This window comes from Formica exsecta, unplaced genomic scaffold, assembly GCF_003651465.1.
Source record: "Formica exsecta isolate Colony F162 unplaced genomic scaffold, ASM365146v1 scaffold258, whole genome shotgun sequence".
Taxonomy (NCBI): domain Eukaryota; kingdom Metazoa; phylum Arthropoda; class Insecta; order Hymenoptera; family Formicidae; genus Formica; species Formica exsecta.
In genome coordinates this window covers 1,487,892-1,499,468 of record NW_021849849.1, presented here as the reverse complement: position 1 = coordinate 1,499,468, position 11,577 = coordinate 1,487,892, and the positions used below count along the sequence as shown (strand labels likewise).

The following is an 11,577-nucleotide window of genomic DNA, read 5'->3' as shown; positions in this document are numbered from 1 at the left end:
GCGTATAAAATAATCGCGAAGACGTCCATCGCTTCACTCCTTCCACCAGCCGCAGAGACAACAGTACCATCGCCTCTCAGGATGGGGCTGAATTATCTGCTATTGTCAGTGCATCGCTCTGGTAGTGGTGAGATGCGTAGTCTCGGCCCGTTTGGGCGGCGGTGGCGGCGGTCTTCTCTTACCGGCGATCGCGTTAACAATGTTCATGCTACGATTCTCGTCAGCGAATCTCACCGTCGGTTGTCGTGCTGGACTGGACGCGTATTCGACCGGCGCGTGGGGATCTGTCGCGTAAACGTTCTCATAAAGATTGTCCGCGCCATAATGCTCCTGCACCCAGTTAGATACATTGGTCTCCCTGTAGTCGGCCACAGCGGGCGGCGGATCTCGGAAACCGAGCACCTCGTGCGGCGTCGTCGTCGAGTCCAACTTACATTTTTGCGCGACCTGCCACTTCTTCCTCATTACCCGCTGGAGATCCTTCAGGAAATCGCCCGGCGGAGCCTGGTCAGATGCCGCAAGTTTCTTGGGCGATGTGAGCCTAGTGCTGTCGGATCTCCTGGGTGGCGTTGGTTTCCGTTGCGGCAAAGCGGGACTACTGGATTCCTGTTGAGGTGGCAGATTGAATGAAATCTTCTTGCCGGTGCCGGTCTTCGACTTGGGCGACGTCGGCGGTTCCTGAATGGTCACTCGGCGCTGCGGCTGCGGACTGGAGGCGGCTTTCAGCTCTGCCAGGTACGGCGGCGCTGCGTAATGGCCGCTTCCCTGCTTCATAGCGCTGCGTCGAACAGTGTCCATGTTAGGATTCGGCCTAATCGGCTGAATCGTGTTGTGGTTGGGCTGATGACTCGCGTACATCGATTCGACTTTTGAGTTCTGCCTGTTTGGCAGACTCTGGGAGTTGACATGTTGCTGCTGGGAGCCATAAGCCGGCGGCGGCACAAACGGTGGTGGCGATGCAAAGTTGGGCGAGCTCGGGGTATAGGTCGGCGTGCTCGCAGTCGATCCTGGATAGGAACTATGCGGGGAGGATACGGAATTGGCGGTATTGTTCGCGTTATGAGACGCCGTATTCGAGTTGTAATTCTGACTGTTTTGGACCGAATTGCTGTTCAGCGCGATACTGTTCGCATTCACGTACATTTGATTGGATTGCGACCTGGGATTGTGCGTGGGAGTGCTTTCGGGGGTTATAGAGTTCGTAGGGGTGGACTGCTTGGGTCTGGCACGACGTATCGTTCCGGTTTCGCCGACTAGCGGACTGGGCGGTGGCGGTAACGACACGAGACTCAACGAGGAGCCCGTGAGTTCCGGTGTGTTACAAACCGAAAGCTCGCCGGGCGCCGGCGGCGGCGGTAGAGAGTCTAGCGAGAGATTCGAACGGAACATCTCGGGTGGCGGGGGCGGAAGTGGCTCGTTGTCGGACTCGACTTCCTCAACAACTCTCGACGGCGATGGTGGCGGCGGCAGCGAGGTGATCGAATCCATCTGCGCAACAAAAAACTTGTTGTTCTTCAGAGATATCGAATATTTTAATCTCTTCTTGTCAATATTATAGTTGAAGGGATACCAAAAGGTCATATATATTAGAAATGTTTCATTATTATGGAAATTACGTTAATACACTCACCATACACGCTTGCATCGGACTTGTTGGTGTTTTGGATTCCTGACTCTCCGATCTGCTGTATCCCATAGGGCTCGTTCTCTCTCTCACCGGCGTGCCAGGCGGTACCGGACTGACGGGCGTCGCATTTCCAGATCTATGATGTCTCTTCAAAGTCCCGGATCCGTCGGAATCAGTGCCGCTTCGCCGGCGACTGTGTCTTCTCGTCAACGTACCGGATCCCGAGCTCGTCGGGCTCGGACAGGAATCCGGTTCATCTCGCACGGTCTCGCCGACTTCCTTCAACTGCCTTGTGATCGACGTGAGGGGCAGCTTTGGATTCATAGACGGCTTCCGCTTTATCGTGCCAGTTGGAAACTCACCGCATTCGAAGGCCACCTATCGATGTAATAAAAACGATTACATTATATAGAAACAGATAATTATGCATGTGAGATGCAGAAGCAGCGTAAAGAAAAAACAGTTACTTTCATAGACTTCTCTCATTATTGCACCAATCAAATAGTGCTCACCTCACAGCTACTTGGCGCCCCGTCAGATAAACATCCACTGGAGCTAGAGCTGCTCGCTCTGCTCAACCTGCCGTCATTGTTATAACTCTGCCGTTGTTCCGGATTGTTGTAACTCTGCCTTTGGCTGCTGTCGTACTGCCTCGTCGTGGTGACGACTGTAGTTTCATTACTGTGTTGTCTTACATTCTCTGCAAACTGCCTCGCGTTATCGTTCGTTGTGTTGTACTGAGTTTGATTCGGCGGCGTAGCGATGGAGCTGACGGAGCACGATCTGGCATGTGCTAATAAGTCCAGATCCTCTTGCGCCAATTCGTCCACCAGCGCCCGATAGTTCTCCATCAGCTGCCTGCCATATTTGGCCACGCGGATGCCGACCATCCATCGCTCCAAAGAGGCGTTGTCCTCCGCGCAAAGGAATTTGATGTACTTGGTGGATTTTGGTTGCTGCAGTCGCGGGTGTTTTACGGCAAAGCAGAAATCCGTAGGCGCTTTGTATTTCTTTCGCCAACCGACGCCGTAATAAACCTGATTTAATAGCAATAATTATACAATAATATCTATGAAAGGATAAAGAGTTTTGTATGAAACAATGAAAGGAGAAGATATCTAATCAAGTAGTCTTAAAGTATAACGATAGAAGAAATATAATAAATGTGCAAACACAATTGCAATTACAATCGTTAAAACATTTTCTTACACAAGTATCGTAAGAATGAGAAAAATGAAACACATGTGAAACACATGAAAAGTGAAACACATGAAAAGTGAAACACATGTAGCATTATAACTAACTTGATTAACGTCGAACGTCGCCAGACAAACGAGATCCCGAGCGGTGCGCGCCTTCTCCTTTGGCCAGTAATAGAGACCGGAGGCTCGTAGAATGAAGTGATACCTCTTCCAGCCCTTCTTACTATCCGACTTCAAGTACAGCGGACCCTCGACCTAGAAACGAATCGATCAATCGATGCAGCAGAGAAACCAACAGAATGTATGCCAAAATGAATTCGTTATCAGGATATATATACGTCGCTCGGGTTGCCAAGATGCGAGAAGATCGTAAAACACGTCGCCTCTTACCTCGGGCACGCCGACGTTGCTGCTCGAGAAGAACTCCTCCAATAAAATATTTCTCGAATGATCGTCGTATTCGCCGCCACCGCGATCCGAGGGACCGAGAAGGAACCGCTCGGGCGTGAGAAATAGCTGCGTCTTATCCGGTCTCTCGACGAAGAGCAATTTGTTCTTGGAATCCCTAGTCCACAGCAGAAGATTCTCCACCAATAACTCGTGGTCCTCGTAAACTCTCTCTGAAAGATTTGTTAGCAACTCGCTCGTTATTCGTTCTAAATAATCTTCCTGAGACTTGTGATCGAATATTTAAAAAAAAAAAATTAAATATTGTCCATTGTAAGATTGTTTCATCACAAGCTGAGCAAATGAAGAAGACGATAAACTCACCCATGAAAAGATCGGGCAGATGCTCGACTACGGCCCATTTTGGATCCATCGGCACGTGGTTCTTGTCCGCGAGCAACCTACACACGTGCGCGACGCTCATTCCTTCATCGACCAAGAGGCTCTTACCGCTTCCGTCCAACGTGAACGCTTTGATGAAGAGCTTCTGCACGCTCGCCTCGCGCATCTTCTCCAGCGCCAGGCGGATCTTCTCCGCCTTCGCTCTGCTCGCTGCATCTGCAACGATAAGAATATACATACATCGCATCTGCGCAAATATAATGTACGCTGTGAAAATATGATTTACTCTTCGAGAGTAATTTAATCGTATAGGAAAAATATTTTGGCTATAAAAACGTGTCATATAGCGAAAAAAAAAAGAATATTGGAATACAATAAAATACAAAAATGATAAAATAAAGACTTACCGACAAGTTGATGCGGCTGCTGTTGAGGAGTTGTGTGTATTGCGGTCTGAGGTGGTTTGTGTCCGGAACCGCTACTGCTTGCCGAACTTTCGCTGGATAACATAGATACCGTGTCTGAGAACGCGCTGTCGTTGTCGGGACTATCAGTGCGTATACCTATATAACAAGAGCGCGATAAAGATATAAAAATAAAATGCATTAAGAAACCTTTACCGCAAATAATATAAATATATTATATATACATAATTGTATATATATGAGGATAATGCCGTAAAATCGTGGAAAATTTCTCAAGCGCGTACCTCCTTCATTTTTGATGTCAGTGCTGTCACCCGGATTGATCCTCGTGCTGCTGGGTCGTCCTGATCTTTGTGTATCTGGCGCAGGAGTGGAGGCGATATCGCCGTCGCAGCGTCTCTCCAGGGCACACAATTCACCGAGGATCGCGTCCAGATCGACATCTTGGGAATCTGCAAGAATACCAGATTACGTTTACGTTGCATATTTCACATATTTTAAGCTATCATCGTTCCACAACTGAAAACCGGGGTATATACATATATTAAAAATTTTTGATACAATACTCGAAAGACGGGATAATCCAGATTTCAGAATGTTGAATTAAGAAATTATATTATTACGATCTTATTATAATTAAAAAAAATTAATATATCCTTTGATTTTATAATTAATTTAAATTAATTATTAAATTAATAATTTTATAATTATTTTTAAATTTAATTTTGCATCGAAAAGTTACGAGATATATAATATAAATGCGATGTTTATGGATCGATTACACATCGACAACACCGCATTGACATCGTATACCTTATCGATCGTTGCTCGTTATCATTTTAAGTCTATTTATGATTGATCAGATATTCTTGCCATGCAATTTCTCGGAAAATGGTGAACGTGCAAATTCGAGTGCATCCCCGAGGTCTGCCCTTGTGTACGCTCGCTAATCGTGTAACGGTATTATTACGGATCGCTATCAGCACGTGATAACATGCACACACAGAGAGTTCTTGGCGATAATTAAAGGAATTTACAGCTGGCTCCACCGAGTATGCGAAGGTATCTTGCGCTTGTATCACTTGGAAAAACAGCGAGTATGATGATCATAAGGTTGTTGCCGCATTTTCCTCGTCCACATGATATACGAATGGTCCGTTATATATCGTTTGATATAGAAATCTGCAAACGAGATCTATCCGAAGTTTCTCCTTCTCTTAACGCTGACATTATCCAAGATAGAGATTACAGACTCGGTCACGTGTAAGTTAAACGTAGCAGTTGTGCAAATACAAGAATGTATAAAGTTGTGAAACGCGTCTAAAGAGATAAATAAAACACGGCAGGCATTATTTTTTTTTCAATCGGGAAGAAAATCGGAGCACGATCGTACTTATCCTCGCTAGATGTTTCGTAATCAGGGCGGATGTAAAATAGCAATTATACGTAACATGGATTTGTACGACTCACGGTAGGCGTGACATTCCGTCCTGAGTTGACAAAGCGAGCGAAGGCACGCGTGTAGGCTTATTGTCGGCAACGTTTCTTCCTCGCTTTGCTAATACGTGCCAAGTGTCGGATTCGGACGAAAAAAAGTGCGACGCGCCACGCGACTAATTAATAATATGTGCGAATTAGTGTCAAGACCGTTTTGACGAATAACATGAAGTCACATGATAGTCAACTTCTCAAACTCGTCGAGACACAATTATACAAAGCATATGAGAATTTTTTTTTTTTCAACAATATTTTATTAGCCAAAATGACGAGGAAATTTTACACGACGACGAAATTTGCGAGAGACATGAAGTAATTATTGTGGCCCTATCGTTATTTTATTAATGATATAAATAAAAATTAAAACGGAGAAATAACAAACGAGAAAATATAAATGAAAATTAAAAGATGACAATTTTTTAAATATTTAAAGTAAAATTTACGCTTATATGCATACGTATATTCTTTCTCCTCTCTCTCTCTCTCTCTACTCTTTTAGACCATCCTTCGACATAATGATATCGAAGCAAACGATAGGAAAGATCGATACTTTTCGTTCGTCGACCGCGTCGCATCCTGACGCAGGTGGTTACATAGATTACATTGTGCGGTTCAGTCCGCAATTTTCCACGACTTTCGAGAACCCGACTCCTCGCGACCGGGCTTGGCAAGTGACGTGCACCCCGTGGAATGCGAACGATATCGCCGCAACAAATCGTCACGACGTTACCGCGAAACCGCCGACGTCGACGTTGCGAATGCGAAGGAGAAACCGAAGAATCTTGCGAACGTTTATCGCGCAGATTTACCTCGTCGTCCGCCTCGAATTTCTCGCGTCGTCGGTGTTCACTTTATTCGCGACGAAATCGCCGAGAAAGCTTGCAGAATTAATTACAGGATATTATATGTATATATATAAAAGACAAAATTATATATAATAATAAATAAATTAATTTTTAAAAATATTCTAGAATGAATTATTATTTCTTCAATAAACAGATTGTTTTTATAGATCATTCAATAAAAAAATGATTAGAAAATAAATCATAATCAAAAAATAAATTATTAAATAATATAATATCAATTAGAATATAAAAATAAGAAAAGAAAGAGAGATATAAGAGAAAAAGGATAAAAAATATTATTAAAATTTAAAGCATATAGCAATCACAATTAAATTAATTAAAAAATTAATTTTAATATAAAAAATATAAAAATCTATAGTTCCCTGCCTAATATAAAGAAAATTTTTTATTCTATTTGAAAATACATATTATGTAAAGTAGAAGATCCAATTCAGTTAATTTTTCATTCTCGTTGAACACAGAAGCGATATGTGCAATTGTTACTCTTAAATGATGTTTGACAAGAATTCTAACGTAAATCTATAAATAAAAACGACAAGAAAAGTTACAATCGCGTCGTATTATAACGTCAATTTGTGAATGTGTTAACTGTTTTCATAGAAAAAGAGAGAGAGAAATAATTCTCGAGAATCTTCGAGAAAAAAAATCAAGAGGCGCGGTGAATGAAAATGAAAACCGGTGCGCGTGCGTACGAGCTGCACTTTCCATGCGAGATGCAGCAACGCGTAAATCGATGCATTGCTGGATTGGAATACCGTTATGGCAACGCCACGCGAACGTATCGTAACTTGGTCGTGACTCGTAAACACTTCGACCGAGGGGATCAACCTCTCTTTCTTTCTCTATAACCGCGGCCATTCACATTTGAAAGAAACTCGAATGGAAACGCGTAAGTCACGGCTTTTCGAGACGCGAGAACAAGCGTTTCGAGAATCTTCGAGAAAAAAAATCAAGAGGCGCGGTGAATGAAAATGAAAACCGGTGCGTGCGTGCGAGCTGCACTTTCCATGCGAGATGCAGCAACGCGTAAATCGATGCATTGCTGGATTGGAATACCGTTATGGCAACGCCACGCGAACGTATCGTAACTTGGTCGTGACTCGTAAACACTTCGACCGAGGGGATCAACCTCTCTTTCTTTCTCTATAACCGCGGCCATTCACATTTGAAAGAAACTCGAATGGAAACGCGTAAGTCACGGCTTTTCGAGACGCGAGAACAAGCGTTTTTTTTTTTTCATTTACCTTCATCGATAGCTTTCGATGACGAAGAGGAACGCATGCGAAACACGTAGGCAAACAAGTGGAATTTATTTAGTGCGCGTTTATAATGTACAGCTGAAAAAATAAGTTTTTAAAAGAGTATTAAAGAATAGAAATTTATGTTTGTTTGACAAATGTGATGTATTTAATTAAATAAGCAATTATATATTTAAAGTTACAAGTTTTTAATAAGTTTCGAGAATATGAAATTTTGTTAATCACGGGCTAAATTGATCTTAAAGGAACATTTATTGCAAGATAAGTATCCATTGGAAATAATCACAGGCTTTAATCTCAATTTGTTCAACAATAGCATGGAAACAATATATATAATTATTATTTATAATTTTAATTATTCTTTTTCTCGATAATAGATTTATCTTATTAAAAATATATACTTTTTTCCTTGTGTTGTTTCCTATTAAATACAAATCAAATCAAAATATCACTTGTAAATATATTATACTTAACTGTATTAGAAATTAAATCACTAAAATTAATGCAATTAAATATAGTAATAAATTAATAAAAACTAAATTCAAAAAATTTAATCGATGACGTTCTCCATTTAAAATTTTCCATTCTCTTGAAGAGAATATTGAATTTTCTCTTTATCACATTATTCAAAACATTCTGTCATCTTTCACGACGATAAGACTTTTCTTGTTGTCTTGTTCATATAGGAGCCGAGACTTGTATAATGGCACTTCGTCTTGACAAAAAGAAATACGCATCCAGACACGTATCGATCTCCTTTTACGATATGACAAGAGGGTAAAGAAAAACGAGAAATAGAAAGGATTGGGGAAAGACACAATGCCAGCTTTTACGACGACTCTCGTAACCGCGCGCCATTATCGGGAGGGGTCGTCGGAAAAAGATAAATGCTGGATAAATAAAGAAATGATCACGTAGCTTCAACGTACATCTATCGATTTTACGTTATATTGAGATGCATTCTGTTGACGGAAGAAATTTACAATAAAAGGCATTGTATCTGTGAGAGACATAATGTTTAATCCAAAACTTTCATATGCGGTCTCTCTCTAATAAATCTCACAAAATCTGAAACAAATCGACAAAATAGTTTGCAATAAAATAAATTAATATCTCTGAATTATATACAAATAATATATTAATAATTAATCTCTCAAAGTTTTCGTAAACTATTTTAAAATTATAATAGATCAAAGAAAAAGAAAAAAAATTTGCGAACAAGTTTTGATTATAAAATATAATACAAGTTTCTCAAAATGTAATCGTGAAAAAATTATGCATCACCGTGGGAACTATATAAAATTCTAATCATTCCCGATTTATTTATGGCAATTTTGAGGATACCGGCGTTAGATCGTTCGAGGGACTCGCTTAAAAGAAAATGCGTGTAAAATATTCATTTTAGTTTTACGACCGGCTCACATACTCGAGCACCTCGAGTGCGTTTAAGTGAGAGAGCATGCAGCTGCGAAAGCATAAATAAACGGGGAATAATACACTGTGGATCGTGTTATGAGTCGACGATAGCAATCGCGAACTTTTGGTCAAATTCGTCGCTCCTCGCGATAATTATTTATATTAAAAAGTCCTCAGCTTTCTATTCTGGCTTTCAAAATAAATTATCGCACAGACGAATGCGCAAGTGTGACTCGACTCGCCGCTAATTTGCGAATCCTCGTCGTCGCGCGCGATGCTAAATTACCGTAAATTCGGCCGAGCGTATTTCCTTCGGTCTGGATCGAGACCTCTTATCTGAACATTCACGTTGCCGTAATAAAATTTTACGACGTGAATACTTCATGTAATGGAACTGATAACGCGAATCCGAAACACACGTCTTGCTGCAGTTGCTCAAATTTTGTTATTATAATTAAGAGGTCTGTTGATTCCGTCGTCAATATGTTAAGAGACAGGTTAATTATATTTTTATTATATTAAGCTTATCAATTTGTCAAGTGTGTGCGTTCGTGCTGTTGTCAAAATTTTGCAGACACGAAACGTGTGATCATCGGTTGAATCTTTATCATCGCGATTGAGAATTCATCTTCATCGATTTCATTTCGATATAATACACGGAAGCAATTTTACAATAGAAACCGTATGAAAAATACATTTTTTTACATTTTATATATAAAGCTGAAATATATCTTAATGATTATGCATTCGTTTTGTGCATCAGTATTTAAATGTGATTAGAAAATGTTCCTTTGCAAAATATGAAACATACATAACATTATTAAGTAAAAATATTGCGATTTCTCTTATAAGTTAAGTTAGTACGGTCCACGATCAAATTATATCGTAATTTAAACTATAATATTTTCTCCGTATATTAGGATACATTTGTGTACCTTTGACCGCGAGATAGCCCAATATGCTCTCGTTGCTACCAAAATGCCCGAGCATCTTCCACTGCGTCGAACGAGACGTCGATCCTCCTCCTCCTCTCGAATCGTTTTCTGCGCGATCGTTAATTAGCATCGCATCCTGATGTCAACCTCTCATCGGAGCGTGGAAGCTCCGTCGTTGTTGTCACCCAAGCATCGCCACGAGCGATGTTCGCGTCTCGTATAATCGCCATTCGCAGAATTTGCCGTATTATCACGGGGGTGATTTCATTTCAGCGTATATCAGACTTGGAAAGTAAATATCAATCGCGTCGCGACGTAGGCATGAATTTACACCATGTTGAATTAACACCTAATCACGATTGAAAGTAATCTCTTCCATATTATTCTACGATTCAAAAATTTCTCAAATGGGATCAATCAATCCTCCGATATGGCCAATTTTTATTTCACCAAACGTCACGTAGAAAATGACAGTTACATGAAAGGTACGAAATAAAAATTGACCATATCGGAAAATTGGCTGATATTACTCGAGAATTTCGCGCGTTCCCACGGGATGCATCAGAGACTCGATCCCCTCGGTCGGATTCTCGCAAATATAAACCGTCGACGAAGAGATACAAGTTGTATCGCGCACACGATGCGCACGTCGCGTGCGACCGCGCTGGACTAAAGGCCTTAAGGTGAATATACTCGCCTCTCGCCTCGAGATTTTTCCGCACGTCGCGCCTGCGTGTGGGTGTCCTCGTCGCGAGGCGTAAATGCACACGCCGGTGTGCGCGTACACACGTTAAAAAGGGTCGAGAGTGCACCGGTTGACTTACGCAAACGTCTATTGACCGCTATAAATAAAGCGACTCCCCCCTTTCGTACCTTAGAAATGGTAACGCCGTTTTTCGCGTAAAGATGCCTCATCGATCTGTCTTACGACGCGTTGCAGTCAGTCAAGTTGTGATCTTTAACCCTTCCTCGAAACGTCAAATTAATACTTTCTGTACTAATAATTTTGTCTGCTAAAACAAGTGTCTTTACTTAAGATGTTTGAAGTATAAAAAGTACCGTGAAACATTCGAAGAATTCATGGAATTTACGGAATCTTTTCGTATCATATTGTAGATTATAGAATGAATCACCAGGAAACTGAGTACTTAATGTTTCTAACTAACTTTGAAGATCTAAAACTCCATAGAAAATAAGAGAAATTTGTGTGGTTTCAAATATATTTCTGTCATTTAAATACATTTAATATGAATTAAGTATAAAAATCACCATTAAATAAGATAAAAAGCTTTACATTTTTTCTTGTTAAGATTATCTTGTTTAATTCTAAATTTCAAGATTATTCCAACGTGATACACAGATATAAATTTGTATTATGCCAGCAAACAATATGCATATCTTTAAATCTAAAGTTTTATTCTAGACTCATATCTTGATCTTCAAAAAGTACTATATATTTTGAATCAGAGTTTTAATTTCAATAATATTTTAAATATTATTAATATAAAAAGCTCTATTTTTCCTCTATTTCTTGCCATATTATTATTGATATACTAAAATT

At 40.6% G+C, this 11,577-nt stretch overlaps 1 protein-coding gene across 4 annotated transcripts in view; it reads right to left on the bottom strand.

Moving 5' to 3' along the window:
* The window catches only part of LOC115236628 (amyloid beta A4 precursor protein-binding family B member 1-interacting protein-like), a 103,043-nt gene that overhangs the window by 1,183 nt on the left and 90,283 nt on the right, over window positions 1-11,577 (bottom strand). For 2 of the 4 annotated variants that reach the window (XM_029809204.1, XM_029809203.1), the window contains exons 3-10: window positions 4,328-4,495; window positions 4,026-4,181; window positions 3,601-3,834; window positions 3,220-3,449; window positions 2,932-3,084; window positions 2,140-2,664; window positions 1,631-2,005; window positions 2-1,488 (exon numbers count right to left, since the gene is read on the bottom strand). In XM_029809204.1, coding sequence (XP_029665064.1) covers window positions 106-1,488; window positions 1,631-2,005; window positions 2,140-2,664; window positions 2,932-3,084; window positions 3,220-3,449; window positions 3,601-3,834; window positions 4,026-4,181; window positions 4,328-4,495 — 3,224 coding nt within the window. In that variant the 3' untranslated portion in view covers window positions 2-105. Of the gene's footprint in view, window position 1; window positions 1,489-1,630; window positions 2,006-2,139; window positions 2,665-2,931; window positions 3,085-3,219; window positions 3,450-3,600; window positions 3,835-4,025; window positions 4,182-4,327; window positions 4,496-10,016; window positions 10,402-10,546; window positions 10,664-11,577 lie in introns of those variants that run through there. The other 2 variants (XM_029809205.1, XM_029809206.1) reach the window with 2 other exon arrangements.